The sequence below is a fragment of the Berkeleyomyces rouxiae genome (genome assembly GCF_048999995.1).
Source record: "Berkeleyomyces rouxiae strain 22BRR77 chromosome Unknown BrBRR77_ptg000003l, whole genome shotgun sequence".
Taxonomy (NCBI): Eukaryota; Fungi; Ascomycota; class Sordariomycetes; order Microascales; family Ceratocystidaceae; genus Berkeleyomyces; species Berkeleyomyces rouxiae.
In genome coordinates, this window is record NW_027396493.1 from 3,354,360 (window position 1) to 3,379,378 (window position 25,019).

General features: G+C 54.1%; 7 protein-coding genes across 7 annotated transcripts; 4 read left to right on the top strand and 3 right to left on the bottom strand.

The window, feature by feature from the left end:
* Positions 1-478: 478 nt before the first annotated feature.
* Positions 479-1,123, top strand: BROUX77_004099 (uncharacterized protein; the record flags this gene model as incomplete). Its single annotated transcript, XM_073748825.1, has 1 exon — positions 479-1,123. One exon carries the CDS (start codon positions 479-481, stop codon positions 1,121-1,123), a length of 645 nt encoding a protein of 214 aa, XP_073606524.1.
* A 451-nt stretch (positions 1,124-1,574) lies between these two features.
* On the bottom strand, positions 1,575-4,861 carry BROUX77_004100 (uncharacterized protein; the record flags this gene model as incomplete). Its single annotated transcript, XM_073748826.1, has 2 exons — positions 1,575-4,060; positions 4,612-4,861. 2 exons carry the CDS (start codon positions 4,859-4,861, stop codon positions 1,575-1,577), a joined length of 2,736 nt encoding a protein of 911 aa, XP_073606525.1.
* A 5,037-nt stretch (positions 4,862-9,898) lies between these two features.
* BROUX77_004101 (uncharacterized protein) lies at positions 9,899-13,096 on the top strand (the record flags this gene model as incomplete). Its single annotated transcript, XM_073748827.1, has 4 exons — positions 9,899-10,474; positions 10,554-11,099; positions 11,156-11,398; positions 11,471-13,096. 4 exons carry the CDS (start codon positions 9,899-9,901, stop codon positions 13,094-13,096), a joined length of 2,991 nt encoding a protein of 996 aa, XP_073606526.1.
* A 1,017-nt stretch (positions 13,097-14,113) lies between these two features.
* Positions 14,114-14,508, bottom strand: BROUX77_004102 (uncharacterized protein; the record flags this gene model as incomplete). The annotated part of the gene is made up of 2 exons (XM_073748828.1): positions 14,114-14,298; positions 14,403-14,508. 2 exons carry the CDS (start codon positions 14,506-14,508, stop codon positions 14,114-14,116), a joined length of 291 nt encoding a protein of 96 aa, XP_073606527.1.
* Positions 14,509-16,383: 1,875 nt separating this feature from the next.
* BROUX77_004103 (uncharacterized protein) lies at positions 16,384-18,342 on the top strand (the record flags this gene model as incomplete). Its single annotated transcript, XM_073748829.1, has 3 exons — positions 16,384-16,436; positions 16,499-16,567; positions 16,629-18,342. The coding sequence occupies 3 exons, from the start codon at positions 16,384-16,386 to the stop codon at positions 18,340-18,342; spliced, it is 1,836 nt and encodes a 611-aa protein (XP_073606528.1).
* A 1,343-nt stretch (positions 18,343-19,685) lies between these two features.
* Positions 19,686-21,968, top strand: BROUX77_004104 (uncharacterized protein; the record flags this gene model as incomplete). The annotated part of the gene is made up of 1 exon (XM_073748830.1): positions 19,686-21,968. The coding sequence occupies one exon, from the start codon at positions 19,686-19,688 to the stop codon at positions 21,966-21,968; it is 2,283 nt and encodes a 760-aa protein (XP_073606529.1).
* Positions 21,969-22,408: 440 nt separating this feature from the next.
* On the bottom strand, positions 22,409-24,048 carry BROUX77_004105 (uncharacterized protein; the record flags this gene model as incomplete). The annotated part of the gene is made up of 3 exons (XM_073748831.1): positions 22,409-23,580; positions 23,662-23,861; positions 23,924-24,048. 3 exons carry the CDS (start codon positions 24,046-24,048, stop codon positions 22,409-22,411), a joined length of 1,497 nt encoding a protein of 498 aa, XP_073606530.1.
* Positions 24,049-25,019: the final 971 nt, after the last annotated feature.

Below are 25,019 nucleotides of genomic sequence, written 5' to 3' on the forward strand. Positions count from 1 at the left end.
GCTTGCATTCCCAAGCCACAGCATCAAAAGAACCTTCGCCTCAAATGGCAAACGCCATCCAATAGTTGGCACAAATAGCGACATGTGAACCCTAACACTCGCCAGACACCAACCCTACATGACTCAGCCGAGAAGCTCGTCCCTCGCCTGGCTTGCGGACGTCATCGCCAGCTCTCTGGATTAAACAGAGCACCAGATAACCATTTCCAACATCCGACATTTACATATTCCTCATTCGTTGCGAATAACAGAAAACTGACGCGCGCTTTCTTTTGTTTCTCTTGCAGTATATTTTACAACTGAATTATCCACCAGACGCCATCGCCTTTTGCCCTCCTACGATAACAAAGAAACAGAAGCACCTTGGTCTCGATTGGACCCCTCATTTCTTCTCTTTTTTTTTTGCCTCTCGACAGCCCAGCGTACACCCACCCGCCGCCTTAAACACACCCACCGCCTACCAGCCAGCCAGCCCACGATGAACCGGCTCTTTGGCAGCAAGCCCAAGGGGCCCAAGCCGACGCTCGACGGGGCGATTGGCAACATTGACGACCGCATCGCATCCATCGACGTCAAGCTGACCGCCATCAACGCCGAGCTGACCACGTACCAGACCAAGCTGACCAAGATGCGCGACGGGCCGGGCAAGGCGGCGCTCAAGCAAAAGGCGATGAAGGTGCTGCAGCGGCGCAAGATGTACGAGGCGCAGCGCGACCAGCTGCAGGGCCAGGTGTGGAACATGGAGCAGGCGCAGACGATGCAGGACAACCTCAAGAACGTCATGACGACCGTCGACGCACTCAAGACCACCAACAAGGAGCTCAAGAAGCAGTACGGCAAGGTCGACCTCGACAAGATTGAGCAGCTGCAGGATGAAATGGCTGACTTGCTCGACGTCGGCAACGAGATCCAGGAGAGCCTGTCGCGCAGCTACGATATCCCCGACGACGTCGATGAGTCCGAGCTTGATGCTGAGCTGGAAGCGCTGGGGCTCGAAATTGAAATGGACCGCGAGGCCGAGGCGCATGGCGCGCTGCCGAGTTTCATGCAGGATGAACTGCCTGAGTTTTTGGACGAGCTGCCTGTGGCAGAAAACAACAAGATCCGCGAAGCGGCAGGATAGGCGATGCTAAATAGCTGTGGAGGAGAGGGGGAGTGGAAGAGGAGAGGCAAGGGTGGCTTCAAGAACAAAGTCTTTTCGGATCATAGCACGCAGGAAACAGGAGTGACAAGTCATGATGTTATATTATCTCATAAGGCAATGTCTCTTCACTTGAATCTTTTGTCTTGTTAAACTAGTTATGCAGTAAAAGAGCAGAGAAAAACGAGATAGAAGGAAAGAGAGAGCAAGAAAAAGCAATTGTCCTTATATCATGCCGCAGCGTTCTCAATTAACAAGAACAGAGTCAAGTATGAGAAGAAGCGGAAAAGAAAAAAACACCAAAAGAGGAACCGCTCCGATCTGATCGTAAAATATAGTAACCGTAAAGAAACACAAACAAACAAAAAAACAAACAAAACAAGAATGGTATTAAACAAAAAAAAGTGACTTGGACCGACAGTCTTTTTTTTCTTTACTGGATCGGCAGAAACAGGCGCTCAAGCACCTTGAGCTCTCGGTCGTCACTGCAAAAGTCCCAGCCAACGATGGTCGATTTCTGCGTGCACGCAATGATGCGCGTGGCGTCGAACTGCACCTTGAAGATGCGCGCTGTGCCGAGATCCTGGCGGTGGCTGATCTGCCGCAGCGAGACGGCCGGGCCCTTGTTCGGATCAATCTCGAAATTGGGGGCGGTGCTGGGCACAGGCGCAAGACCGGCGGCGGGGGGAGCTGCGGGGGCTGCGGGAGCTGCTCCCGCGGCAGGAGTCGCCACAGAGCCGGGATCGGAACTAGAGCTAGCGACACCAGCTGCATGGCTGGTTGCGGCTGACGCTGTCGCTCTGTGCGTGCGTCGATACTCGTACATCTTGACAGCATGCACGTACTTTTCCAGCGAGGCTTCCAGCTGTGTGCGCAGGTGTTGGCGGATGTCCGGTTGTGAAACACGGTCAATTAAGCCTTGGAAGATGTTGAGGAGGAGCAAAAGCGCCGGTCGTTGGACCAGAGCGAGATGGAGCGCGACAGCGCCCATGGAGATAATCTGGTTGCAGTACTCCTGCCATTGGCCCATGGAGCGCGGAACAAGCGGCGTGAGTGTGGAGTGGCGCTGCGCTTCGAGCATCTGTGCATTGAAGATGGCTTCTTCTTGGCGCAGCGTGAGCGCATCCTGCCAGATGCCGTCGCGATCGCGCTGCCATACGACAATGGTCTCGTCGTAAGACCCAGATACAATACGGGCATGTGGCCCACCGCCACCGCCCGGAGGCAGCTTGGCGCCACGGGAGAGCAGCTGATCGGGTCGCCGGCTACCGGGCACCATACTACGGTTGCACTCTCGCTGGTGTGCTCTATTAGGATCGTCGACTAGGCCATCAGCCACGGCGCGGTCAAACTCTTGATCCACGAGGCGGGCTTCGCGTTCGTCCTCAATTTCACTGTAAGGAAGATCGGCAAACCCAGCCTGTACTGTGCGAACCAGGTGGCGATGGCCACTGAGCCGGGCCACGACTGCGCCTGTACGACTGTCGAATATCTTGATTTCGTTGTCACTACTTCCGCTGACAACGCGACGGCCGTCATATTGCACACAGGCAATACCCTTGGTGTGGCCTTGTACGGTGCGGACACACTGGCCCCTTTCCCAGTTCCAGATCTTGATCAATCTGTCACCACTAGCAGAGACCACCTCTTTTTCATAGATCTGGACAGAATTAACGGGAGCTGTGTGACCACTGAGCATGCAGATGGTGTCGTAGGCCGGCTTGATAGGCATGTAGTCGGCGGGGCCATTTTCATAGCCATAGCGCTTGACGGTTATCGGAACCCTGCTGAGAAGCTCCTGGTCGCCTGGGCCATATCCGGGATCACCATATTTGAGAGGGTGGCGGTTGAAGACCTTGATTGTCATATCCTTGGAGCACGTTACAAGCACATTTTTGTTGAATCTTAGGTTGAGAACAGACTCGTGGTGTGCTGCGGTAAGCTTTTGAATGATTTCGCCAGTCGAGAACCTCCAGACAATGACATCGGAATCACTACTGCCGGATATGATGACATCTTCCTCGGGAGAGGAATCGTATTGTAGACATAAAACCGAGCCAGTGTGACCTACAAGCGGCGGGCGCACTAGACGGTGGGTTTTCATATCCCAAATACGAATGGTCCTATCCCGACTCCCACTGACAAGGTGATGGTTGGAAAACTGTAAGCTATAGACGCACTCCCGATGTGCCTCCTCGGGATGCTTGGGATGGGGAAACTGGAAGTTGAGATAGCGACCGCGTGACCAATTCTTTTCGAGGCGGCGGCGCAGGGTGTATATGTACTTCCAGTTTATGCGGAACTGGTCATTGTAGCGATTAAAGGACCACAGCGATAGCTTGGGTATCTCATTGGGATCGGGGACGGTTGGGCGGTCGAGTAAGTCAAAGTCGGAGTCTGCAGGTTTTGAGCTTGTCAAGGCAGCCGGGACTGGCGATGTGAGACCGGAAGAGCCCTTTGATGCGGCTCTAGGCTCGGACATGGAGGTGTCAACTGAGTGGGGAGCGTTGGGAGCAGCAGAGCTACTGCTATCAATCATTTCGACATCATTGTCTCGCGGGGCAGACGGTAAGCTCACCGGCTTTGACGGGGAGAAAAACTGAAAATCAATGGCGTTGGAGTTGAGCTGGGATGAATTAGCCCAACGCTCAAGGCGTATCAGCTCAGACTGGGAAATGGACCAGCCCTCGAGGTGGTATAGCTGTCGCCATAGGCGTGAGTCAAGAGAGAGATGGTGCCAGGTGCGGCAGGTGCATGAGAAGTGGATGACGGAGCGGACGTCGAGGAAGCTGAGGATCTTGAGGCAGACTTCGGCCGGGAGATATTGGACAAAGTCGATGTAGAGACGGGGGTTCAACGAATGGACGATTTCGGCAACGGAAGAAGTTGGGAGTCCCTGTAAAAGTTCCATGGCAAACTCTGTCACACGGAGAAGCAGAAGCAGCAGCAGTAGTTAGAAGCGGCCCGGCACGGCATTTATTGGATGGGGAGGGTGGGCGGGGGTGGCAATTAGCAGCGTTAGGGCTTTTGTGGTTTTTCAATGGGAAGCTAGGACGGAGACGGGGACGGGGGGCAGAGCTGGCTAAGAGCATGCACGGGCATGAAGCAAAAGGCAGAGAGAAGACGGGTGGATGAATAGAGGACGAGAGGAAGAGAGAGATGGAGAGAGCCAATAGCAGAACAAAGAAGTGCCGGTACACAGCAGGGGGGTTCAAGCTTGGTGGAAGGGTGGAAGGGTCGGTGGAGAGTCGGTGGGTGGAGGTGGAGGGAGGGTTGGCAGAAAGGGTCTGCCGTCAAGCATAACAAGCAAGCCCTTGCACATCAATGCAGCAAAGAGGGGCAAGGAAGCCTAGAGAAGGCCGAGGAAGAGAGTGGGAAGACGCGGGGGGACCAGGAGTCAAAATAGAGGGTCAAATAAAGGAGAGAAAACACGGGCATAAAACAGCACACAATATAGCAGACACACTCACTTTTTTGAGACTCGAGCGGCAGCATGCGAATAGACTGCATCTGCAGGGCAGCGAGACCGCCTCCAAAGTCCCCGGGATCGTCGTGGCCTGCGTTGCCGAGGCCGTCTAGCGGTCGGCCGGCGCGGCGGGGGTCGTGCTCACCGGCAGACTGGAGCTGGAGCCGGAGCTGGAGGTCATGTTGCTGCTGCTGTTGGAGCTGTTGGTCGTAGAAGCCCTCGTCAGGCTGTTGGCCCGTGGAGAACGGGTTCATGGCGGGACGGGCGCGGACGTGGGAGCGGCACGTGACGGAGTTGTGGGCATGTGGGTGTGGAGGGAGACCGGCTTTTATCGGGGGCTTCTAACGGGAAGTTTCTATCGTCGGGGTTCTAGCTGCGAGCGGCCTATAGGAGGCCGGGCATTGGGCGCGTCGACGGATAAAAGGCGGCTGTCAAAGCACTGAGGTGAGGCGACAGCTTGCTTGGGCAGAAAGCTGGTTGCGAGGTTGGGCAGAGGGGGAAGTTATCGGTAGGTTGGGATCTGGTGTAAGAGCTGCAGGGCTGACTTGCCTCCTCGCTAAAACACATGGAGAGAAACATAGACAGAGCTTGACTTGAATGCAGTGCGCTGGTGCTTATATTGATCTCGTAGCCTTGCCGTGGCTCGTGACTTGTAGCTCGGGAACGTCTTTGGTGTCAGCCTTGTGCCAGGATAGAACAGGGCTCAGATGTCCCTGTGGTTGTCCTTGTCCTTTTCCTTGTCCTTGCACTTTTGCTGGTACTGATACTGATATATTGCACGGCCGTGGAGAAGGAGGCGGAGGCAGAGGCGGAGGAGGAACGACACGCTGTCTGTTCTATGACTAAGATACTACAAATCGGCCAACATGACGTGGTAGCACAAGCTCAACCCAACCAGACGAAGACAGTCAGCCAGTTTTCCACAACTCTTCTACGTATCCGGCTGTCCCCTCCTCCTATCGGCACCGGGTTACCCCCCTCGCGCGTGGCGCACGCCCGGCATCTGTTGGGCTTATCGTGCTGAGCGAGACAAGCCTTGGAGTTTTATCCATGTCCCTGATTCCTGAGCGTGCCGACCAAGCCCAGAGAGCAGAGAGTATATCGGCTAATCATCGGCAGAACATATATATTCTCATCTTGGCTGGGCCTAGGAGGATGAGGATGGGGTGCCATGCTGCATAACTAATGCATAACAACATGTGCCACTGGCGTGTTTTATGCCATCCGGCTTTAGAATGCGAATGTTGGATGTGATGGCTTGGGGCTACAGATCAGGTGTGCACCTGTGGCACTCATGGCTTGCTTTGCCATGCGGCGAGACACGCCTTCGGCCGTGATTTTTGGTGAACAAAACAAGGCCATTGGGGCTTACAGACACACACGCTTGCACACTGACCTCAAGGGAAGAGTCCGACCCTGACGATACTAGCTGAACACACAATAGCACATGTCTCGATTTGGGGTTTTGCCGTGGTGGGCGGATGGCCTGACTTGGCCTCTCGGATGTGTGAGGAATGTTGCAGACACGAACCCACGCAGTAATGGCGTCATGCTCCAAAGGCGAGTTATGTACAAGTACAACATGCAATATGCAAGTCACTCTATCTCTCTGCTGTTTGTTATCTTGGGTTGAACCTGACTTGTATGTAATACGATTCGGCATAGGGATATGAAGAATGTTGATCCCATTCATATAGGCGAGCCGGATTTGTTGTGACAAGAACTGACTGGATTGTCGTGGCCAGTGGCCAGGAAGCTAGAGCCAAGAACTAGTGTCGTTCGTTATATTACATTTATATCCTACTCTGTACTCCTTTTTACCCGTAGCTATGCCAGTTACTGGGAAGAGATGGACGAGGCCAATGCAGGAACAACTGGAACCAAGATACACAAATGGCAACCTTTGATAGGAACAGCGGTGCCTTCAGCAGGGGCGGTTGGAGAGCTTCCAATGTCTTGCTCTTCGTATGTTTTCTTTTCGAGAGCTAAATGTAACTTCATGCAGACGGGAAAGGATACAAGCATAACTAACTAGTTAGTTACACCATCAGATACATACATATAACCACATTCGACTCAAAACCCCACAGGCCACAGGCAACTTGGTGAGCACTCAGGTACATACAGACACAGAAATCAGAACCAGCCATGTCATGGTGAGGTGAGCTTGGGTGTGGTTGTGCGTGAAGTCGGCCGCTGCTGTCGTTAGGCCATAGCTCCGAGCGATCGCCGCCAAGCTTCCACCCACTTGGAAAGTTCTCCGTTGGTCGTCTGTGTTGTTTGGCTTTTTGGCTCCGTGCCCAATAAATACTCCTCCTTGTTTTTCCTTTATCGCTCCGTTTTCTTTGTTCCGGTCTCTGTTCTTCTGCGGTCCCCTTCCCCCCTCACCCCTTTTCTGGTTTCCAGATTCCTGTTGCGATTGGCCTACCCCAGTGCTAGTCTTAGTAAGCAAAAGGCCCTGCTGCAACTGCAACTACAACTGCAACTGCAACTCGTAACTCTCTCTAGCTGTGCCCCACTGAGCCCCAAAAGCGGCTTAGCCCACCACTTCGCTTATTTGAAACACATGTGCACCGGGTACATAGTTACTTGAGCATTTGTGATCAATGCCACAAGGTCAGTTCAGTTGATTGTGGATGAAGATGGATGGCTTGATAAATAATGCTCGGGTGCTAGAAGGCCTGAGAGCCACCAAAAGAACAAAGCAGATAACTCTCATCCACAAGCTTCCCCTCTTCCTTGACGGAAGAACAAGTACGACATACAAGCAAGCATGTAAGCCTATGCTAGTCCAATCCAATCCAATCCAATCCAATCCTATCCATCCATGTATGTATCTGCACTGCTTTCCTCTTCGTTCCGTACCGTCTTGGGCTCTTGGATTTGCATCGTTGCATTTCTCGAAGCTCTTATCGGAAAAAAGAAGACTAGGGGGCCCTCTGCCTCCAAAAAGTAAAAAAGAAAAACAGGGAAGATGGGCATAGGAAAGGGAGTCTGAGGTTTGAGGGGAAGTCTGAGAGACGGCCGCCATCATGGAACCCTGGGAAAAGCGTTAAAAGCTCAAGATGGTTCAATTTCGGGGATAAAATGAACAGATCGGAGCGGAGAGAGTGGGAAGGAGAAACGTGGACTAAAGTCAGCCCCCCGTTCTCGTGCTTCCATGTGGACGATTCGCTGTCGTTTATCCTTGAGCCACCCGAGAGTTTCTGTGGCATAGCGCTTAAAGCCAAGTGGTTTGGACCAGGTGGTCTATAGGGTCAAGTTGAACAAGAGAAATAAACAACCAGTGGCCATGGCTAGAGGCATCATGGCCAGTCGTCCGTCAATAGTACGTAGGAATCTTTAAGCTGGCTGGCTGTAGGGGGACGCCCAGGTTGGGTTGTCATATCGTTTGACGTCGTAGTGGTGTCCAGGTTGGGGTTTGTTGGTGTGCTGCTCGGTCGCTCTTGCAAGTCATGTCATGTCGTGGGAAAGTCTGTCCGTATTTACTGTCTGTATGTGCATATAATAAACTACGACTAGTTATGGGTGCAAGGGTGTGAGCAGAGGAACTACCAACTGAAAGTAAGAGTAACACTGAGGGTGACTGAAGTGTCTCTGAGGGTAAAGTAACCCTGAGGCCGTGATGCTGCACCATTCAGTTGTAAAGCCAAGCTGCAGCTGCAGGGGCCCCGCTTGCTCGTGCTACAGACAATAGTTTTAGTTAGTTAACTAGTCATCATGCTGTCTGTCGCTGCTCTTGGTGCACCAGGAATTCTTGTTTGCTTCAGGTGGTTCATCTTTCATCTGCCTGCTTTGCCCCTATCTTTTTTTTTCATGGATGGCTACTGACAAGGGGACTCTCGACTCAAGTGCGAGTATAAGTGGGAGTGACTTTCATTTAGTTGATGGAAATTACAAGCACAGGTACAATACAACAGGCAGAACATGGATGGACTCACCACACACACAACACACACACAGATATCTACACATGTACATGGAGCATCATGAGAATCCAAGTAATCACAACTAAAGCTAGTTACAGCTACAGCTACAGCTGCTGACGACACAACTTGTCGTCCGGTCATCCTGATCCTGTAGCAAAGTGTCGCTCTTGGAAGCTGAACAGCCCAACCCCTCTGTAGGCCTAGAATCCCAATGTCGACTCAGAAGCTGGCCCCTCTATTACCAGAGAATGTGCCCCGCCGAGTTCTAGACACTTCTATTGGAGGCTTCTAGCTGGTCCAGCTGCCAACGCAAGGCTTGCCGTGGTGCACTTGGCCAACTAACTACAGGCCTTTTCCAGAGCACCATCCCTAAAACAGCCACTGGAAACTACACCCCAGAGCGACAGAAAACCGGCACCCGCTACAGGGCATATCTGCACATGCTACTTCCCCCCTTGGCCTTCCTTCTCGCAGGTCCTGGTACCTTCCTTCCCTCCCAGGTTTTCCAGCTCTGGCTCGTTTGTTCGCACCTTCCGCCTGGCTTCTAGTGCTTTGTATTCCGTGCTTGTGCTCCATGTTCTTCTGATCTTCTTTCCACCTGCCTACCTGCCTGCCTGCCTGCCTGCCTGCCTGCCTGCTTGTTTTGGTGACTGCTTGACATTGTAACAGTGCCAACAAGTGCTAGTCACGGCAATTACTCAACACCCAGTTTGTGCCTGCCCTTTTTCCTTCTCCTCCTTCTACTTCTCCTTCTCCGCCTGCCTCCTTCTGTGTGCCCCTCCTTCCCTCCTCCTCCTCGCTTTTCACATCCTCGCCCCCCTTTCGACGACCTTCATCATCTGGTATTTTTTTAAGCCTCCTCTTCTTTGCCGCACTGCACGATCGATTCATCAGTATTGAGCCATCCCGTTTCTCATTTTTGACATTTTTTTTGCCTGCCTGCCGAGCAGATATATCGCGCGCCTGCAAAAACCCTAGACGCCGGACCCTCTCTCGTCTATTGTTTTCTACATTCTCATTGTACCTACCCGTCCTGACCTATCCGTCTGGCCTGGCTCGCAGGTCCTCGTGTCTCCTGGCTGTCTCCTCGCTTCTTCACCAACAGCCCTCTCTTTTTTTTCTTTTTTTTCTCGCACGTCAACACCTCGTTCGACTCCGCAGCAAAAAAAGCCACATCATCGCGCAGCGCAGTTCCATTCCGCACCGCTTCTTCGTGCAGACAACCCGTCTCGTTTATTCTCCTCTTTTTTCCTTTTTATTTCATCGTCCGCTTGCTGCCTGTGCTCCTCTCCCCCGCCCACCACCAGCCGCCTATTGTTCCCTCCTGCTCTGCTTGCTCTTGACGAGCAAGACTTGGATGTGATGGCTCATGCCCCCCTCATCCGGAACGATACGGCCCCCCTCCCCCTATTCTCGCGCGACAGGAAGAACTCAATTGCTGCCCTCATGAGTGCCGCTCCCCGAATCAGCGGTCTCTCTGGCACCACCCTTGGAAGCTCCGAAACCAGTCTTTCAAGCACCGGAGCTCCCAACTCCATCTCCGCTGCCAACATGGCCATGGCTGGAAATCCCATGGCCACGGCCAACATCATCAACCAAAAGGCCGATGCCTCGCGCTCCCTCTACCAGATCTGCCGCTCGCTCGAGCAGCGCCTCGCTCTCGTCCCTGGCTTTGAGCCCTACCTCCAGACCCTCGACCCCAATGAGCCCGTCGACTCCCTCTGGGAAATGTTCCGTAGTGGAATGCCCTTCCTACCCATATACAATGCTTTGCAACAGGAGGAGCTCAAGGTCGATGACTCCATCTCCGACAGCAAGCGCCCCAAGATGGCCGTCTTCCGCTTTGTCCAGGCCTGTCTCAAAGACTTGAACATCCCCGCAGCAGAGTGCTTTGTGATTAGCGATGTTCTTGGTAACGATACTACTGGTTTCGTCAAGGTACGCTGTCTATTTGACTCGACTGCAACAATTTGTCATCTTCGCCTCTAACCCCTTCTCTCCCCCTCCCCCACTGTAGGTCACTCAAGTCGTCAACTATGTCCTCGATCTTGCCGAGCAAAAAGGTCTGCTCTACCAGCCCCAGAGCAACCCCGAAGAAGCCTCGCTTGGCCCGACCGAGGCCGTTAAGATGTCCTATATCGACTACGTCATTCGCGAACTCGTCGATACCGAGAGAAAATACGTCCAGGATCTGGAGAATCTTTTCGACCTCAAGAACACACTTGAACAACGAGGTGTCATCACTGGCGACGTCGTACACTCTATTTTCCTCAACATTAGTTTCATTCTCGACTTTCAGCGCCGTTTTCTTATTCGTGTAGAAACCACAAACTCCATGCCTCAGGCCAACCAGTTCTGGGGCTCTCCGTTCACCACCTTTGAAGAATCCTTTGACATCTACTTGCCGTTTATCGCAAATCAAAGCAAGGCCGCTGAGCTGGCAAACCAGGTTTTTGACAAAATACAGTCAGCCGAGCATCCCGTTGCTGTCGACTTCAACACCCTAGATGGTTTCCTTCTGAAACCCATGCAAAGACTGGTCAAGTACCCTCTCCTTCTGAAAGTAAGCCGCCCTGATTTTCTGCCGGGTGTTATCTCGCTAACCGCTGCCGTCTCTAGGATCTTTTGAAGAAAAGCGAAGACGAAACCATCAAACAGGACCTTCAACAAGGCATTGCTGCTGCTGAGCGTGTTCTGTTCAAGGCCAATGAAGCCGTCAACGTTGGTCTTTTAGATGATGCCCACAACGACCTGATGTCTCGTGTGGACGACTGGAGGAGCCACAAGGTCGAGCAGTTTGGAAAGCTGTTGATGCACGGTAGTTATCCTGTCATCACCGGAAAGAATGACCAGGAACGTGAAGTGAGTCCTTTTAGCCCATCCTATAAACCGCCATCGCTGGCCGGCGTAGCTGACTATTCTGTTCCTTTGTAGTACGAAATCTATCTCTTCGAAGCTATTTTACTTTGCTGTAAAGAGGCTACGCCACCCAAGTCAAAAGACAAGAAAGACCGGACCAGAAGCACCGGCCCTAAGCCCAAGGGCAGAAACACTACCAAGTTGCACTTGAAAGGACGCATCTTCATGTCTAACGTTACTGAAGTTGTCACCCTCTCTAAGCAAGGCTCATACAGTGTGCAGATTTGGTGGCGTGGCGATCCTGGCATCGAAAACTTCACCGTCAAGTTCGTCAACGAGGAGCAACTCAAGAAGTGGAGCGCGGCTCTTGACAGACAGAGAAAAGAGCACGATGCGAAAACGGCTGTCGATGAAGCAGCAACAACAGAGTTTAACTGGATGCGGTCACAAAACCTTGAGAACCCGTACAAGGAAGACGGAAACGAGGAAGAAGATGAAGCCTATGGACAGGCATCATATGGCTTGCATCAATCTAGCGGCATGCTTTCCAGAAATGCCTCGAGTACTAATATTAGAGCCCGGTCGGCGACTGGAGACAGCTCCCAATCTTTGAACGGAATGGCACGAGGACCCGCAGCACGATTCCCTGTCCCGTCACCTGGACTCAGCATTCAAACACAGTCCTTGGCAGGCATGACTAGAGTCGCCGCACTTTCACCTGGAGAGCGGGGTGGTATGGATTCTTACTTTTCGCCTGTTGGTGAATCACCTGTATCCATGAGAACAAGCACTACTAGCGGTTCTTTCCCTACACCCAGCACTGGATACCCCTCCTTCCAGCGCACTGGAACCCCCCAGAGCGGATGGGAAGATTACAATCGTTACACAGCACCACCGGGACCCCGGGCGCCTTCAAGAGATGGAAATGGCAGCCGCACATCGCGTGGTCCTACTCCTGTGAACTCTGCTTCGCAACGCAGCCGTTCGTACAGCACACCGGATATTGCAAACCAGCCCGGCATGCGACGTAACACAGCGGGGACTATCCAGGTTGGTGGTATTCCTGCCGTTCCAGGTATCCCTGCCCATCTCCACCACGACAGCATCAACCGGTCACAGTCTGGATCCCCACGCAACGACATTCCCATGCGTACCAACACGGCCAGCCCAGGAACGAGTGGTCAGCAATTCCGTGCTCATGGACACAAAGGGAGCTATGGAGGCCAAATGGGACAGTTCCCCATACAGCCAACTCATCGCCAGGGCACACCTGGATCTACCAATGGAAGCTTTTCAGGGGCACCTCCTAATAGCTCAGACTACCGCACAGTATCTCCACCGTCAGGGGGCTTAGGATCATCCAACGGTGCAGCTTACATGGGAAGCCCTGAGATTCCCAACGCCACACAACTCAAGGTACGTGTCAACTGCGATGGGGGCACGTATTTTACTCTTGTCGCGGGATTCAACATTACCTACCAGACGCTGGTAGATCGTATAGATGCCAAACTTGCACGCTTCATGACTGCAACAATTGGCCGCGACCAACTCAAACTAAGGTACCGCGACGAAGACGGCGACTTTGTTCGCATCAGCAGCGATGACGACATTCAGATTGCATTCACTGAGTGGCGTGAGAGCATGCGCGGATCGCCAGCAGGAGTCGGAGAAATTGAGCTCTTCTGCACCAGCGACACCTAGCCAAGATGAGCCACAGCTCTCTCTGGCAGGTGGCGCGGTGCTCAGCAGTCTCTTTTGCCGCCCTTTTGCAATGAATTTCCTTTCATTTTCTTCTATACAGTTCCCTTTTCCTGTGGTATCTACTTGTCTGTTATGTCGGTCTTGCGGGTTTGCATTTGCTGCGTCTATTTAGTTCTGCTGATGCTCTTGGTTTTGTTTCTTTTCATACACAAAGGTGCCTGGCCCACGCCACGGGCAATATCTCAGTGTCGATTCCGATTGACAGACTTGTGTTGAGGCTTTGTTGTTGTCTTCTTTCTCCATTCCTATTGTTCTTTTTCTCTCTTGGTATTGTTGAGGGACGAAGGAAGAAAGAAGGACGTGGGAAAGAATGAAATGGTTAGCAGACTGGTTTTAGCTTGCTCTCTCCTAATGAGGTTGTCTTCGAAACGAGACGTTCTCATTCGAGCGCCGGGGCATAGCTCATGGGTAATTCTTTTCTGTTTTCCTTTGTGGGTTTGTGTTGTGTCTACTTGATGATAGTCTGTTATGTTGTTGAGAGTCTATGGCGTCCCTGATTTTTTTTTCTTGTTTTTTATTTTCATGTCTTCTATCTTGCTTCTTTCATCATATATAGGGAAACGGCGCAATATACCAAATTCTTTTCTGTCTTCGTAATGTGAGTTACCTTTCTACTGTTTTGTTTGGTTTTCAGATGGTGTGGTCATTTCGTGGTGATCACTCATAAGACATGGACAAATTGATTATGTGCTCGAGGTGGTGCAAGTCGGTGGGTTTGAACAGATGATGTACGGAACATGTCTCGACAAAAAAGTGAAGAACAGGATGAATATATGGTGAAGGGTCTGAGATGTTTTGTCGGTAAGTAGTTGAAGAGTTGATAGGGAGGCGGAGTGTATGTGAAGCGCTAAAATACAAAAAAAGAAGAGGAAAACAAAAGCAAAGAGAATAGCAAGTTTTTTGTCAATGGTAAAGTACAACAAGAGACAGTCGGCAGCCGGAGACACTGCAGCCAATCTAGCCCTGGAATGGTTTGCCCTTCCGGAACGGCGTCGGGTTGACATTCCGCTTCAACCGGGCCAGGTGCGAGTTGATGGCGTTGTGCGGCGGCATGGCCGGCTTGCTTCCGTCCATGCACTTGCGCAGCTGCTGCTCAAGCACGGCGCAACCAGCGGTATTGTAGCCCGCGGCGGCCCAGCAACCTGTACGCGGGACGGGGGATGTGTGTTAGTCAAGGAGCGTGGGTAGGAGAAGAAACGGGAGAAAAAAAAGGAAAGGAAAAGAATTGTATGGGGGCTTGTCATACCCAGAACGGTCGCCATAACTTGCACGCAGTGCGGCTCCGGCTTGGCCTGCGGGTCTTTGATCTGCAGCATCGGCAGGGGCGGCAGGCGCATCGGCTTTCCAGGCATCGTGGCGGATGGGATCGGGCGGCGTGGATGTGCGAAGGAGGCGTGCTGTAGACGGAGACGGGAAGGAGGGCAGCGGGGTTGTTGGTACCAGCGGGGGTTCCTTTAGCAGCACAGACGGAGATTGCAGCAAAGGGCGCGGACAGCGAGAGATAGGAGAGGCTGGACGGTAGATCGGGAGGCTGTCTAGCTGGCCGCCCGGCCGGACGGCCACGGCGTTGGTGGTGGCAGCTTGGAAGTCGTAAGAATTTTTGCGGAGGCCTTGTTTAGCCGGTGATGTACCGAGACCCTGGATAACCCTAGGATCCATTGTTGGTGAAAACTGCCACAAATGAGTTGCAAGTGACATGCAACTGTGTACTGCTTGGCGCATAGACAAAGCTATCGATGCATGATTATTGACGAATGAGAAAACTACTCATCCTGAGCCCAGCCACAGTCTGCAGGGCCTTGTGATAACGAGAGGGTGCGACACAGCGACACGTGATGTTGGTCCCAAAAAGGAAGGAACAAGCTCTTCCTGTCAGCGAGCCTAATCCTTGCTCGAGGGAGTCGATGTTACACAGGTACTATAGAACGATGGGATGTTGGCGACGCCCCGAGTCTGGCTTGTAAAAGAAGGAGATCTTGGCCTCGCTCGGGCGTATAAAACAAAGGGACGGACTTGGTAAAAGAGACGAGAAGAAAAAAACTACCGCCTGGAAGCATGTGTGAATAGGAGCGTTTGCGTGTTTGGGTTTGCGCGGAGAACGAAGCGCGCGTGAAAAGACCGTGTCGGAGGCGACGGGCGCAAAGGACGCTGGGCCCAGAGGAAATATGTGACTTGGGCCAATGGAAAGCCGCGCAAGATTGTGGATGGTCATGACGTTGTTTTTGCGCGCAGGAATTTCGATACGCGAGTGTGGCTAGCCATTGAGGAGAAAACAGCGCTGGCATACGAGGGGGAAGAGGGAGGGGGCTTGGTCGCCAGACGCGGCTGTTGGGCACACTGAAAAAGGCCGTGGTGGGTGGTATCGCGGAGTGAAGTAAGCCTGAGCCCGAGAATGGGCGCGGCTGGATTAGGTAGAGAATGTGGCTCTGCTCTGGCTCAGGTGGATGTGTGATGTGATGTCGCGTTGGACTGCGGGAAGCGCCAGGTAGGCTAGGTCTGAGGGGCCGGCCTCGTTTTTGTTTTGCGCATGGTGTGCGCCAGCCATTGTGAGAGGCCGTCATCCGTCATGCGAGTTCTTTAAAAGCGAGCAGATAGAACGGTGAAGCTGGGTGTTGGTGGTGGTTGTGTGAAGGCTGATTGCCTTTTTTTTTTCTTCCTTGCTCAGTTTCTTGTGGTGGTCGGGTTGATCGTGTGTTTCGCCCAATGTCGCGTTTGTGTTGGTTGGAGGCTTTTCTCGACTTTGGAGGCTGTCCTGGCCCTCCTTCACATTCTGCCTTGCCTCTTCTGTCTTGGTGGTGATATTTATCATGCTCTCCTTGCCAACAGCTTCTTGCTTAAGAAGACAGCCGATCGCCAGGTCTACTTTATCTTTCGCTCTTATCCGCTCTTGTTCCTTCAATCTGCCATATCTGCACTCAATCTTATGCTTCTCACATTTCCTCCATATCTTTCTCGTGTGCTGCCACAAGAGTGCTTGCTAGTGCTTCCTTTAGTACCGATGGCTACAGATCTACCCTACGCTCCTCTAGAACAACCATCACCTGTTCCACGTCCACTTCCACGTCCCCGTCGATATCAGACTCCTGCCTTGCGGCCAATCAAACACGGTACCCTCAGGTTGTTAGTCCTGCTGTTCACCTCTATTTAGAACAGACGAGACTAACCGGGTTCTTGCTGCTCAGATCTCCCCCCGTGCATGTCCCCCAAGAGCGCCGTTTCCACCGGTGATGGTCCCGGGCACGATGCAGAGCATGGAGACCTCCAGCCGGCCGGCCAGCAAGTAAGTTATTATAATCAACAAGATCTAGCATCAAACCACTTGTTGACCGCTGTACTCAACAGGCAATCTACAACCACCGATGATTCAATTGACTCAGATCTAGAGTCATATGTTGATGAGGATGATGAGGTGTAAGCCAGCCCTCAAATCAATTACATAAACTCTCGAGAAAGTTACTAACAAGCTTCATAGCACAATTGGCTCACACCCCAAGTGCTCCTCCCAGCCAAAACCGCCAAAAGAACGACGAACTCCTCCCTCAGGTCGCCCCGCGGGGTATGCCTCCCTCGCCAACGGGACTATCGAGAGTGTGGCCTACAAGAATGGCTCCCCTGTGGCCCGCATGACCGCCGAATTCCAAAGTTGGATTTCTTCCGACGGAACGGCATGGGACCGCCGCGAGTGTGCCCGCATGTTGGTTGAGTGCGTATCCGCAGCGTTGGCGAATATCCCTGAGGTATTCGACTTTGCCGCGACTACCCAGGATGGGAGCCGCGCAGACATCGAGATGGAGCTCGCTGTGAGTGAAGAGCACGAGGGCATGCGTGGACAGCTGGTGCAGGAGACTATCACTAACCAGCTTCTGCGCAGCCTGAAGGCTCCAGAACCCAAGTCTTCCGAGGATCCGGGTGTCGATGTGGTGAGCTTCCTTTCCAGTCTGGAACCCTGTCCGCCGCCTGTCTTACAGTTGGTGAGCGGCGTTCCGACTGGAGAGGCCCCCTCCAGCCAGCCTCTCGTCAACGCTGGCCCCTGGGTCGAGCCAACACTCGGCAATGCCATCATGCCGGCGTTCATGCGGGACCCTCGCCTTGTCACGGCCGAGCAGTGCATGGCTTTCGATAATCATTATTATGATATCCAAGAGTCTGCGCGCCTGCCTGCATGGATCCGCCACCCAGATTCTGGCCCTGGCCGGGAGCTCCCCCTGTGCCCGCCGTCACCAAAGCTGGCGACAAGCGTTGCCCTCGACTTGGAGATGGCAACTTGTATGGACAACCTGAGGCTGGACGACGGCAAGCACGTCTCTGACGCGCCACTTTTCCAGCCTGTCCCTGTGCCCACTTGCGAGCCTATTCCTGGTCCAACATGGCTCCCTGCTTCAAAGCCCACTCAAGCCTACGGTCAATCTGCGACCCAAATTCATCCGCCCTCACCTAGGACATCGTTCCGTGCTACCTGGAGAGCATACTGCGATCTTAACCCCACTGAAACACCCGACCCCGAGAACCCTGGCCAGCCTCCAAAGTTTGTATTTGGATCCTCGCGCCGTGGGAACTCCAGGGTAGATCTGAGGTCAACGCCTTCACAACCGCCTGTAGCGCGCGTTGTGTTCGGTGGGCTTGCGGTTGAAACTACAATTCAACAGCAAGAAAGATACCGCTTTACCTTTTCCTCGGCAGTACCGCCAACCATGCCGCAGTTCTGGGGCGGCTCCATAAAGCTTGTGCCCCACCGAGAGGCCGATGAATTCTGCAGTTGCACTGGTGATTCGGGCGATAGTGCAGCAAGCCCTCCCTCTATTTTTGTAGAAGGGGGCTCTGAGCCGCCTATACCCAGGTCTGGTGTGTTAGATTTGGCGCCGGAGTTTGCTTATCAGCAAACATCACGCGCGCCATCCGGCACAAACGGACCGCACCCAGTGCCACCCGGACCGCAGGGGCCGAGCGCTGTAAAGGAGACGGAGTCTGAGTCACCCATCCCATTAGTGACCAGGTCTACACTCTCCTGCAGCGTGACCAGCCAAGCGTCCCTTACCTTCCCGCCGCCCATGCCATCCATCAGCGCCCAGGGTCTTAGACTCGGTGCAGGTACGCAACATCTGTCGACGAAGCGCGGTCGGATGGATGACGCGGTACACCAGATGCGCCCAGCTAAGCGCACTTGCATCCGCGACGAGGAGGTTTAGGGGGTTCATTCGGGTTGAAGTGGGCAGAAGTGGTCGGCTAGGAAAGCCAAGACTTGGGGTATCAAAGAGCAAGCGCGACTCGCGGGAGGGACCAACGGAAAACGGGGTGATGGGGCACCAACCAAGACTAAAAGCTCGTCTCATGGCTCAAGAGCGGGGAACAAAAAGAAGAAGAAAACGTCAGGGACCTCGTGGCTCAGGAAGGAAGAGCGAAAAAACAAAAACGACGGGAAGTAGAAACTACCAGTGCAACTAAGGCTATGGAGGGGCCTATAGTTTTCCGACCACAGGCATACAGAACTGGAGTCGGATCAGGAACTGCCAGAGAAGTCTAGCGGAGGCTTGTGCACTAACAACTCACGATTGGGACTGGAACAGTGTTCTCAGTGGTTGGAATTTCCGCAGAGAGAAGATAGAACCATAGGGGCTCTACAAGCATAACTAATACAACATTCAATACCCTCTCAATTTCATACTGGAAGCCACGTGTAACGTCGTACACACACTGACAGCCCTAACCCTGTAATCACTGCATCTGCATCTGCATGCAGATTGACAGCCGCCCGGCGCCAAATAACTGCCAAAAATAGGCACCGTTCCCGCCTCCATGTGTATCCAGTCACTCTGCAGCGTGTTTCGCCAGGCGCCGAGACAAAGACTAGTCGTGGCGCACAGGCGTTTAAGCAAGCAGAGCCCGGCAGATGGGACTAGGGTTGGGCAGCGCTTAGCAGGCCAAAGGATCCAGTTGCAGGTCTCAGCAGCAATGATTGGATGAGAAGCGACGGAGAGAAGACAGCGACGACGATGACGAAAGGAGACGCAGGCGGCAAGTGGACGTCGATTGCCGGGTTCGCAGGAGAACGTGGCGCCTGGATGGGGCTTTCTGGCCGGCGAGGCGAGGTTTTGGGACCGCAAAGCCCGCTGGGGCCGGTTGCTGTGGTGCATGCAAAGCGGCAGCTCCAAAACGGGATGCTTTTCATGTCGCTTTTTGCACCGAGTTCTCTTTGTTTTCGGCGTCTTGATCTACATCGTGCACTTTGTCTTCTCGAACTCTCTTTTTTCTTCCGTGTCTTTTTCTCTTTGTCTCCCGCCCTGCGATGCTCATCTAAGCTCCTCTCGCTGGCGTTTTCTCTTTGTCCTCATTGCCGCATCTTATTCAGCTCAGTTGATCTCGAGTCTCTTTCAAGCCGTTGTCTTTCGCTTTCTGCTGTTTTTCTCGTCCCGACTCTTGCCGTGTTATATTTCATCTAGTCTACCATCATTTTCTCGCTGTTTCTGCATTCTGTCTTGTTCTCCTCCTTCTGCTTCCTAATATCCAGCAACCCACATACACACCACCCATAATGTCTTTCACAAATCACCATATTCCCAGCGTCCCGTCGAACCTGCGCTTCAAAGTGGTCGACATGGCCTCTCTGCGCACTCTTCCTCGCCACATCTCAACCGCCCACACGCCGTATCTCGGCCTGCGTGCACGGCTCTCGCAAGTCTGGCTGAACCGCTGGACCATTCTCCTGCTGCTCGTTCTTGTGAGGGTGCTCCTGACGCTCGGCAGTCTGCACGATAACATTGACGACGGCCGCGACAAAGCACTCTCGGCCTGCACCAAGGTTGAGGATGTCGGCAGTGCCATGGCCTCGATGCCGCACTACCTCTCGGTCGGCGTCAACGAACTCTCGGCCGGCATGGTAGAGACGGCCGTTGACGCGATGGTTGGCGCGCTGCAGCTGGCGCTGACGGTTGTGGAGAGCTTGATCTTGTTTGTGATCAGCATGATGACCTCGACATACGTGTGTCTGGTGACGTCACTGATTCACAGCAGCCTGGATGCCGCTGCGAATGTCACACAGGAGGTGACAGACTTGATGAACAAGGGCATCCAGGGCATCACGGGCTCTATATCATCGGGCGCCGAGACTCTGCAAGACACCATTAACAAGTTTGCCGATGAAATCGAAAGCTCCGTGTTTGGCAGCCTGCTACCGGACATCCCGACTGTCAATTTCACCGAGGATCTCAACAAGCTCAACAATCTCAAGATCAACACCACGGGTTTCATCGCCGACCTCAACGAGCTCAACGCCGACATCCCAACCTTTGAGCAGGCCAAAAACATGACCGAGGCTGCCATCTCCATGCCCTTTGACCTGATCCGCGATGCCCTCACCGATAAATACGCCGACTACCGATTCGACAGCGCTGCCTTCCCCGTGGCCCAGAAGCAGCAGCTCAGCTTCTGCTCTGACAATGACGGGCTTAATTCCTTCTTCGACGGGCTCTACGAAACCGCCCGCGACGCCCGCACCGCCTTCCTCGTCGTCCTGATTCTCCTCGCTCTGGCCGCCATGGCCCCCGCCGCCTGGCTCGAGCTGCGCCGCTGGCGCCGTGACCGCGCAACCGCGCAGCTCGTACGCACCAGCCGGGCGCCGGCCGAGGACACCGCAGGCTCCGACGCCGCAGCGCCTCACGAGCCCATGGACGTCGTCTACATTGCGGCACACCCGCACTCGAGCGGCTGGGGTCTGGCGGGCGCGGCGCGGCTCCGGCTGAGCGACAAGAACCAGATCCTGCTGCGCTGGACGTGGGCGTACATGACCACGGCGCCGGCCATGTTTGTCCTCTCGCTGGCCATTGCGGGTCTGGTGGCGTGTCTATGCCAGCTGGCTGTGCTCCATGCGCTGCAGAAACAGGTGCCGGAGTTGAGTAACCACGTTGGAGATTTTGCAGGCGACGTGGTGGGATCGCTGAATAATGCGTCGGCCGAGTGGGCGACCAGTGCTAATGGGGTGATTGGCGAGCTGAATGATGATGTCAACGCAGACCTTCTAGGATGGGTGGTGAATGGTACAAAAAGCGTCAACGACACGCTCAACACCTTCACGGCGGCCATGGAGACAGCCCTCGGCGCCATGTTCAACGGTACCGTGCTCAAAGAGCCCATCTCCGACGTCATCTACTGCCTGATTGGCCTCAAGATTGCCACGGTGCAAAAGGGCCTGACCTGGCTGAACGACCAGGCCAACGTGTCCTTCCCGCAGTTTCCTGTCGACGTGTTCAGCGCCGGCGCCAACCAAAGCCTCGACGCCGACTCCAACATGACAAGCTTCCTCGCCAGCCCCGCGAGCGTGACGACTGACGAAATCACCGCGACCGCCGACAAGATCATCACCAAGCTACGCAACGCCGTGGTCGTCGAGGCGCTCATCTCGCTGGGCGTGCTGCTCGTCTACGTCGTTGTCGTGCTGACCGGCATGCTGGCCGGCCTCTACGCCGCGCTGACCACCGAAAAGGGCCGCGCCGAAGGCGGCGGCAGCTTCACGTTTTCCGGCGTCGCGCCAACGACCCCGCCGCCCGAGCACGACAGCCCGCCCGTGTATACACCGGCGGACACGGACCGCGAGCCGGCCCACAGCGCGGCGACCATGACTACGCTCGGCAGGCTGCTCAAGACTCGCGCGGGGCTGGACCACGATGCTATCCGTACCGCCCCTGACAGCGATGCCGTCTACTCGACGAATGAAAAGGCATCTGCAGTGCGCAGCGGGACTGCGCGTGTGATTGACATTGGCGCCCAACGGGGGGCAGGTGGACGCGGTGACCCGGATGCCGCCGCGGGACGCAACTAGGAAATCGTCTTCGGCCATGCGAGTCCCGAAGAGCCATTCGACGAGGGCCGCATGTGGATTCAGCCGAGATCGCGGTCGGGTATTAGGCCGGTAAGACCTCGTAATGTCTTTGATGACGCATATGGCTACTCAACGTCGTTGCAGAGCCCAGCACAGAACAGCAACCCGTTTTCTGATGCCGAGCGTACGTGGAATGATCAGAGCTGAAGATGACGTTGTGAAGTTCCTTTTGTCTTTTTTTCTTTTGTCTTATCACATGGATATCAGAGGGTTGGTTCTTGTTTCTGTCCCAGGCGTTTGGTAGAGGCGCATTAAGAAATGATCATATCATGTCTACAAAGTACATACATACATGCACTGAAATGTGTTTTCTGTTTAATACATACATACATACATGCCTATAGGTAACCAAGCTACTTCTGGGCCTGCTCCTGCTATGCTTACAGTCTTGTACCCAGATTAACATGAACCGCCTTGATCTGAGAGTACGCTTCAAGCCCTGCCTCGCCAAGCTCGCGGCCAATTCCGCTCTGCTTGACGCCGCCAAAGGGCACGCGTGGGTCACAGTCCTGCGTGCTGTTAATCCAGACCATTCCGGCCTCGATTTCGGCCGCCACCCGGTGACTGCGCTCGTTGTTGGTGGTGAAGACGGCGGCACCGAGACCGTAGCAGGTGCTGTTGGCCAGCTGGATGGCCTCCTCCTCTGTTTCAAAAGGCGTAATCACAACGACAGGCCCAAAGATCTCTTCCCTAAAAATAGCCATATCAGGAGTGACGTCAGTAAAAACAGTAGCCTCAACATAGTACCCCTTGGATAGGTGATTCGGAACACCGCCGCCATGTGCAACGGTGGCGCCAGATTCCTTCCCAGCCTTGATGAATGACAGAACACGTTCTTGCTGGGCCTTGGACACCTGCGGACCCTGGTAAACACCCTTGTCCCATTGGTTTCCAACAATGCTCTGGGTCTTGACTCTGGCAATAAACTTGGCTACGAAATCAGCATATATACTCTTCTGCACGAGCAGACGAGAAGTAGCGGTGCAAATTTGACCCTGGTTGGACATGATGCCCATGTGAGACCAGTTCACAGCCTGTTCCATATCGGCATCGTCAAAGACTAGTAGCGGCGACTTGCCGCCGGTCTCGAGCGTGATGTTCTTGAGTGTCTTGGCGGCAGCAGTCATGATGTGCGTGGCAGTGGCGGTAGATCCAGTAAAGGCAACCTTGTCGACCAGAGGATGCTCGATAAGTGCGGCTCCAGCTTCTTTGCCTAACCCATTGATAAAATTGACGGCGCCGGGGGGGAACCCAGCAGCTTTAATCAGCGTGCCCAGCATAAGAATCGATAGCGGAGTCTGTTCGGCGGCCTTGAGCACAACTGTGTTGCCGCAAGCCAACGCAGGACCAAGTTTCCAGGTGGCCATGGATGTGGGGTAGTTCCAGGGAATGATTTGTCCGACGACGCCAATGGGCTGGCGCAGAGTATAGGCCAGCTTGTTTGGAAGCATCAGAGTCTGGCCGTGGACCTTGTCGCACCAGCCAGCATAGTAGCGGAGGACGCCGACTGATTCCGTGAGATCAACACTGAGGGCATCGGCGTAGGTTTTACCTGTTATGGAGTGGTTAGTTGGTGGGAATGAGCACAGAAAGAAAAGAAAGCCTAAACTATCATGAAAATAGACAAACCTACCGTTGTCCCAAGCATCGATGGTCGCAAACAACTCCTTCTTCTCCTCAAGGAGGTCGGCCAGCTTCCAAAGCAGCTGCCCCCTATCAGATCCCGAGAGATTCTTCCATTCTGGGCTCTTGAATGTGCTATGGGCGGCCTTGACAGCCTTGTCGACGTCATCGGCAGTAGCCGAGGCCACTGAGGCAATCGTCTTTTCGGTGCTGCAGAGACGCCCGGATTGTTAGCTTGAGCGAGGGAGATCTGGACAGAGACAAGGGCTCACGCTGGATCGACCGACTCCAAAGTCCCGCCGCTGGAAGCCGGCACGAACTCGTTGTTGATAAAAAGGCCGATGGGCTGGTCCCAGCTCATGCCATTGGGGGCGGTCAGGGAAACGGGGAGAGCCATTGTGAGGACGCGAGTAAAGAATTGCCGAGAGCAGAGCAGGTAGCGAGATTGGAGAAAGAAGAACCGCAGTGGCAGCAAGGTTCTCCATAAGCTGATAAGACAAAGCGAGACAAAGCGGAACACAAGACACGCGCCTATATAAAAGCACGGCCAAAAGCTCACGGGAAAGCGGGGCCAGCTAGCCCATGATGATCTGGTGTAACGCCAGCGGCGGATACGGCCGGAAATCGGAACAGGGCCAAACAGCCAAAGACGGACAAAGAAGCGCCGATTGGGCGAGCAGAGCGTGCGGAAGAACGTCGGCCCAGCCTCGAGCTCAAGCCAAAGTCCCAGATCAAAATCAGAAGAAGCTCAACCTCGGGCCGCAAAGCTCAGACCAGGCCAAGCTCCAGCTGTGTGCAGCTGTGGGAGCAGCCGAGATTAGCTGCCATTGGCTCCTCGGCGTCCCGCTTTTTTTGCCACTTTACGGCTGCCAAGAGCCCCTGGCGTCGGTGACGTGTGACTGACCGAAATAGACCGGAGTCACGTGGGCTCACACTTCGGTGAGAGTTATGCGTGAGCCATCCATGCATCTTTGGTCTCCGATCTGGCCAGACCAGGCCGTCTTGCACAGGGCTCGACACCGTGTCGTATTACCTACACCCACTTATACATTCTCACACGGTGCATCGCCCGGGCCCAAACACTCTCCTCTGCGCTTGGCCAGCCAGCAACACCACCCGCATGACGTCACTCCGCAAATCCCAGCAGCATCCCCCCGAGGGCGGGCGTCAGTCCGATGGCTGCAGGACCGCCTGTCTTTGGCGACATGCATACTCACGCATACAAGGACGGCAGACGTCTGTGTGTTTCTTGGTTGGTGGCTGTCCTGGCGCACAGGCTTGGGCAGCAATCACATGCGGCACGCACGCAACCTGATAAGGTCAAGCAAGAGAAAGACTGCATGTTGAATAGTTCTGTGCATGTGCCTA